Genomic DNA, 7,144 nt, shown 5'->3' on the forward strand with positions numbered 1-7,144 from the left:
GTGGCCCACGAGGTTTTCTTCGTTAGGGAGTTGGGCTTAGTTCAGCATTCGGTGGTAACTAGTTTTTCTTATCTACTATCACTATAAAAGAAAGATAGAGGCAGACACAAACAATCACATCCATTCATCATCAAAATTTAATGGCTCTTAATTATTCTGTGTTTAACACTACAAACCACGCATCAAGTCACAATCGATCGATCTCTAATCTGCCCCGCAGTAAAAAGGGAAAAAACCCGCCCGCACGACCTCCTTCTCCTCCCGCACGACCTCCTCCTCCTCCCGCGCCGTTCGCTTCGCGCAGCCGCGCCCTTCACCGCCGCCTCGCGCGCCGGAGCCACGGGAAGCCGCCGCAGGTCACCGGGAGCCTGCCCCTGCCGCGGGTCGCCGCCTCCCCAGCCGCGAGAGACCGCCCCGCCGCGGTTCGCCGCCTCCCCAGCCGCCGGAGCCGCCCCGCCGCGCCCTTCGACACCTCCGGAGCCGCAGCTTGGCCGCCACCACTCCGCCGCAGCTTGGGGGCAATACCGCGGGAGGGGTCGTGCCAGCGGGCGCTCCGTGATGGACGCGAGCACGGGCCGTTGTCACCGCCTGCTGCTCTCCTCTGCTGCACCAGGAATGCGAGCTAGGGTCTCCGTCGTCGTTCCTCCATGAAGCCGGGAAAGCCATCACCGCCGCAGACGGTGTGGGGCTACCCGCCAGCGCTGGTAGCTTCCAACGAGCATGTGATGTGCCTGCTCCGCAACGGTCATGCCCCGCGCTTGCTGACAAGGTAAGGATGCTTTGGACCAGGGGCTTGCAGTAGTAGATTGGCCAGAACTACATCCATGACTGCTTCGTGAACAGAACTGCCATATGTATCCCGATATGAGGCGACATTTGTTTTGTCTATCTGCGTGATGTGAGATTATTTACTCTTTTCTCAATTGGGCTTGTGCATGAATTAGTGGATGCACATGATATGCTTCTAGATGTAAGTTTAGATATTGAGTTATTCAGTTGTGTTAGGAAATCAAGCTCTGGGAGATGAGTTAGGCCCCGCTTGGATACGGTGTAAATTTATACATCCGGATTTAATCTACAGGTGTATTTTACCGGCTGCTGTGTTATTTCCTCCTAAATTGAAAACGACGGCTGGAGGTCTGTTTTGATTACAGGGGTATTTAGGAGCAAACCGACAATCCAAGCAGAGCCTTAGTGGTTGTTTTTTAGCACTTTATGAATTTAGCTACGATTTTATGATGTTGCAAAAGACAATTGAATTTTATGAAAAACATGTCTGGTATTTTGTTCGAATACAAACTAGATGCTTCGTTCTTGCATACCTTAACCCAACAATGTAAATATAAGTGTGAAGTCCTATTCATTTCTCACTATAGGTTGTGGCGCTGTACATAAGTAATTTTTTCTTTCTTCTTTCTTCTTTGTGAGACGATTTGGAGTTAGGGAATTTTTCTACTCTCTCCGTCCCATAGCTTGAAAAATGATCTTATATTGTAGGATGGAGGGAGTATGAACTAAAATTTTAGCATAGAAGTAATGCTGACTAAGCTGGTGAAATCCTTCGACTGAGATTCTCTGATTGATTCCCATGATTATATCGTCACACTTTAGGAGATGAGTTTATTTACATACATGCTTTGAGATTATATCTTTGTATTCATATTAATGGCTGGAGCACACATTTCCTTTTATTTATCAATTATATTTTTTCTATCCAAATTCAGGATTCTAATCATGTTCACGTTTTAAAATAGTTGCCAGGGAGCATGCTTATAATCTTTGTGCAGACCAGCGAATCAACAATACTGTTAGTTTTGTGTAAAGAGAAATGTAATAAAGAAGCCATAATTTTTCTGAAGGTTTCTTAGTTTAAGGAAACAACAAAATTAACCAATCTATTACCTAAGGTGAGCATGAAGACACTTTCATACGATGCCTTAGTAGTATGGAATATGTATATTCCCTTTTTGAAAGTTTTCTTAAACTAATTAGCGCCCCATTAAATTATTCTCACAGTTTACATGTTTTTATCAGGTCAAGCAGGATGATATCTCTGTTGTTCTCATGACATTTGGGATGCTTGAAACTTTATTACCTTTTGAGCGAAGAGCCGCCTTTGTTTTCAGATACTACCTGCGCAAAAAATCCCTACCAAGCGTTTGTAGAGAAGCATATGGGAGCTAAGATAGTTATGAAAAAAGAGACTTTGTTATTTATTTAGTACTGAAATCCATAACATGGATGCTAGAATCTTTTTTTTTGTATATGATTGAACAAAGTGATTTTTTTCCAGATCATAAATTGCTTGGAAAAATGTAACATTGATGCTAGAATCCCGACGAGACTATGGCTGGTGATGTAGATTATTTTGTATGCTGATGGTGCCGTGGCGGCTGCATGGCGGAGGGCTGCACGCTCGACTTTGACATCGCCGTCCGCAGTCCGCACCTGCACTCCTTTTCGGCTTTTCCCATTCCTTCTTCCTTTCCAGGAATTGGCTGAAGATGTTTTTTTGTTTTGTGTGTGCCTGTGCAGTATATGGTGGCGGGCGGGCGGAACCTCTTCGCACTGCTCCCGGAGGCGTCAAGGGCGTCAAGCCCTCTGTCGTGATCGAATCGGGCTCCCAGGTTCAGTCCCATCTTCCCTTTGCTCCCTCACTGCGCAGTTTCTCTCCTATCTGTCGAGATTTACTATTATGTCTCTCTACTGCTATTCTACTGAATTGTGTTCTTGGAGCATCAAAGCCAATTGCTTTACTGCAATGAAAACAAAAAGAATTTAATATGTTGAGTTTACCTCAATGAAAACAAAAGGAATTTAATATTGTATACGGTGTTACATGTCACAATATGTTTAGTTCCTGTTAGTTCTGTTTATTTGCATCTTCTGCTACAGTCCATGGACACATGCAACATATGCAGAACCACAAACTAGGTGCAATCTGATGTTCCCTTGGTAGAACCTTCTTTAAGAAAATAGTACCCAATGTTCGATGCTTTCCACTCTCTTTTGGTGATTATTTTGTGATTCTGTAAATAAAGGTAAACTATTTTCGGATCCCCCCTCCCGGCAGCACACTCATCATGCAGTTTAATACAGCTTCTGATATATCTTGCACGTTTGAAACTATTATATTGTATATGAATATATGAGAACGGACGTTTGGCTCTCGGCCTCCATGGAGGCCTTTTTTTTGAAAAAGAATCAAAATTCAAAATTTTTGGTTTCAAAAAAAATCTGAAAAAAATCATGACCCCTTTGCAGTGTTTCTTTGGAACACTGGATTCCACTACCACGTGCAATCATTTATTAGGTAATATCTGGACCTGTACACACCCAGATTTCGGGGATTTATAATGCGAGTGAGTTATTATGTTACTTGAATTGGTGTACGTAATCTGGTTTTGTTGGGGCTTTGTTTTCAGTTATTCCAATAGGTCACGGACTTTCCACGCGCTCAGACAGCAACATTCTTTATCCAATGGGTGATGTGATTTTTTATCCATCTGAATATTGTGTTATCATTTGTTTTAATTCAAGTGATATTACACATGTAGCTTGCTGGGTATATTTTACAATAGTTACCTTTGGAAATTTCTTAGAGATTATAGATGGGACAGAGACAACATTGCAGATACGTCGCAGCTGGGCACCATGATCATTGCCCCCATACCTCCTTTTTATGTTATGAAGATATACATGTAGGTTTCCTTTTTGGTAATTTTTGGAGATCATAAATGATATTAATATTAGAGAAAAGTATATTTTTCGTCCCTCAACTCTTGGCAGAGTCTAAGATTTTGTCCCTCGACTTCGAAACCAGAAAACTTGCACCTCCAACTACTAAAACCGGACAAGGTTCATCCCTGGACACGGTTTTGACCGGTTTTTGTGCTGACTTTCGCCGGTTTTGATCGTGTTTTGACTTTTGAGTCAAATTCACGTACTTTCTTCAAGTCCGTTTATTTTTTCAGGTCCGCATACTTTCTACAAAAGTTCATGAATTTGAAAGCAGTGCACGAACTTGAAAAAAGTACACGCATTTGAGAAAAATACTTGAACTAGAAAAAAGTATGCGAATTTGGAAAATTGCGTGAACTTGATAAAGTACGTAGATTTGAAAATAGTGCGAATTTCAAAAGGATGTGTGAATTTGAAATTTTTACGCGAACATGAAAAAGTACAAATATTTAAAAAATGTACATGAATTTCAAAAGATTCACAGATTCAAAAAATATACGCGTATTTAAGTCAGCACCGGTCAAACCGGGGTGAGTTAGCACCAAAACCACTCAAAGCTGAGACCAGGGATGAACCTTGTCCGGTTTCAGTAGTTGAGGATGCAAGTTGTCCAGTTTCGAAGTTAAGGGATCAAATCTAGACTCCGCCAAGAATTGACCGGTTGTACTGCAATTTGCAAGGTTTCTTGTGTCTGTGTGTACGAACAGATCGAATCAAATTGAAGTGACTTTGATTAATTTCCTTTTCAAAGTTATTGTTGGGCCAGCTATTAACCTCTATAAAACATTTATCTTCACTTCTCTTTTGCTGCCAGGAAATCTGGTGCAAGCCCCACTACAGTTTTATATAAAGATGTTGGAGGCAGCATCGGAAGAGACAAGTCTGCGGTAAATTTCTCCTTGATACTGTAATAGTGTTATCTATAGTCTTAGAAAAAAAATCAACATTTACTGTTATCTGAAACGTATGTTTTCTTAGCGTTTTCTAGCATTTTCTGGTCATCAATTGACTTATCATCCTATCTTTTTGTAAACCATGGAATTTTTAAAGTTCAAAATAGCGTGTACATCAACTATTTCACTTCACAGTGATAAATGGATGGAGTGCTTGTGACACAGAAAACCTCTTTTGTGGATCTAACAACAAAAATCTGTTTTCAGTATTTCTTTGGATATGGAAACTTTTTTGGATCGTCACCTAGAAAATAAATTGGCACAAGCTTACTGACATAGAGTTGCAGGTCAGCGTGAGCTAAAAATATTTAAATTCAAAAGAATATTTCCGAGATAGTTTGCGGTTCCTATTTTTCTGGTCATGCTTTTTTGAAAATAACTTTTCGTCATGCTTGCTTTTATACGGCTTGTTGAAAATTCAATTTTACTATTAGAAGATGATAATAAATCAGATTCATACTGGAGTTCGCTTTTCTTGAACAGAAAACAGAAGGATCAGGTTGTACGTGATAGAATATATGCCTATAAAATGAAAAGGGTAATAGATTCCTAAGTACTAGAACTGTCATACCATTCCCAGGAAGTTGCTTCTTGATGTCATTCCAGAAAATAGAAGGATCAATAGAATGTTCTCGATGATCATTTTAGTTGTCCTTTTAGGTATCAACACCAAATAGCAGGGCTTCATCTTAGTACTGATCAATAGGAGCATGTTCGAACTATTGCATAAGTAAAAATAATTTTTTCACGACTTCTCTTATACTCCCAGGGAATCTTGTCCAAACTCCACATCGCTGTCACCGAACAAAGTTGGAGGTGCAATTGAAAGAGACCAGCCAGATTCTTCTTCCGGGTATTAAAAAGAAAACCTGGCTAGAGATTTCATGCCATGCCATTCCATTTATGTTTGCTTGTGTGCTTATCATATCTGATTACATGATTGACATTTATTTCATAATTAGCATATACTTCGACACATGATATGTTTTGCTTTATTTATGGACAACAAGATACGTTTACTTATTGTGATCATATAAGTGAACAAACATAGCCAACGGTTAAAGTTTATATCTACTATGTATATTTTTTTTCATTCACACATGTCTCACTGCCTTTTAAGCACTTAGAGAGAACTGGAGATTGCTCTCGTTAAATGTGAACAAGATTGATGTTCTTTTTTTTCCAAAATAGTAAATACTGTGTTCTCTTGATTGTTTTTTGATTTTTCAGCTTACCTGAATCTAAGAAGTCCGACCATCAATTACTGAGAGATTTTTGCTTCTATCATTCGTGGAACCATAGAAATGAAATACAGACTGCGCCTCAACCAATACTTCACAATCTTTTTGCCCGAAGCAAACAGTATCATTATTTATATATTCTAAATTAAAATATTTTCACTTGTGTGCTCAAGTAAAATTTTACTGCTTAAAGGAGAAGAAACCATTTTATCACTCCTACAGTTCACAGGGAGAGAGAACAAGAAAGAAAACCTTCCACCACAATCTTGTCTTCCTACTTACTTTTACTTACCAAGAAGAATCAACAATAAGGGAATCTTTTAAGGAAATGGATAAAAGATCATTTTCAGTTAGTAATGTACAACTCCCAACTTGTCTCTTTTACTTCTTTTTCTGTGCATGTGCACCCTGTTGAATGGTGTTGTACTTGTACATACTGGAATTGCAGGCAAAACAATGTGATGGATGGTTTAAAAGATTATCTGGATGAATTCATCTCCAGGGTAAAAGAAGCCAGGCAATGTGCATGACGTTTGATTGGAAATAATGTTACCTTGAAAATGTACGAGTGCTTTGTTGGCATCTGACATTGCAGAATCAAACATTGATGCATACCTTTGTAAATTCTCTTGGGGAGAAAAAGTATAATTTGCAAGTTGCAACATTGATCCCAAAATACATGGTGTTCACACATACCTATTTTATGTAGTTTGTGATAAACCAAAATGTTCAGTCTTTGAAAGTACCATCAATGACCTCTATTTATATGGAGAGTTATGAAAAAATGACATAAAACAACTTTGAACCTCTCTTGCTAGATGTAAGGGACTGAAAACATGGTTTTGGTCCTATATGATGAATGTTGCCTTGGCTGTTTTTTTGTGTGTGTCATCTTATACTACCATCAACAACTATAAGTATATGGTAGTACGAGACATGCACACAAGGTGTTTTTGATTGGGAGTGGATGCATCTTTGAGAAGAGCATTAGCAGAGACGTACGTTGCACGTGCAAGCTTACTAGTCAGATAAAAACTCCGAGGGACGAGTGCATATACCACAACATCCCGAACACCTGCTGCATTTTAGTATCTGAAACGAAAAATGCTGAGCAATTTGTGAATTGTTTCACAATTCTCCGGTTTAGCTTCTTAGGGCCGCTGGTTGTTTGTTCCACGGTGACACGGCGTACTTATTGACAAGGGACGA

At 39.7% G+C, this 7,144-nt stretch overlaps 1 protein-coding gene across 8 annotated transcripts; it reads left to right on the forward strand.

Annotated features, from left to right (window-relative positions):
• The first annotated feature begins 221 nt into the window (after nucleotides 1–221).
• LOC125510634 lies at nucleotides 222–6,901 on the forward strand. 8 transcript variants are annotated; one of them, XR_007284679.1, is made up of 6 exons: nucleotides 222–2,440; nucleotides 2,536–2,627; nucleotides 3,265–3,701; nucleotides 4,556–4,628; nucleotides 5,464–6,293; nucleotides 6,384–6,759. XR_007284679.1 is itself a non-coding variant. In XM_048675866.1 (4 exons), exons 1-4 carry the CDS (start codon nucleotides 2,398–2,400, stop codon nucleotides 3,656–3,658), a joined length of 417 nt encoding a protein of 138 aa, XP_048531823.1. In that variant the 5' UTR covers nucleotides 231–2,397; the 3' UTR covers nucleotides 3,659–4,549. The 8 variants fall into 8 exon arrangements, 1 of the variants encoding a protein (XP_048531823.1); XR_007284680.1 differs by having other exon boundaries at nucleotides 223–1,907; nucleotides 2,035–2,440; nucleotides 5,464–6,759; XR_007284681.1 differs by having other exon boundaries at nucleotides 223–769; nucleotides 2,035–2,440; nucleotides 5,464–6,759.
• The last annotated feature ends 243 nt before the right edge of the window (nucleotides 6,902–7,144 follow it).

The sequence above is a fragment of the Triticum urartu genome, chromosome 5, assembly GCF_003073215.2.
Source record: "Triticum urartu cultivar G1812 chromosome 5, Tu2.1, whole genome shotgun sequence".
In the NCBI taxonomy this organism is placed as follows: Eukaryota; Viridiplantae; Streptophyta; class Magnoliopsida; order Poales; family Poaceae; genus Triticum; species Triticum urartu.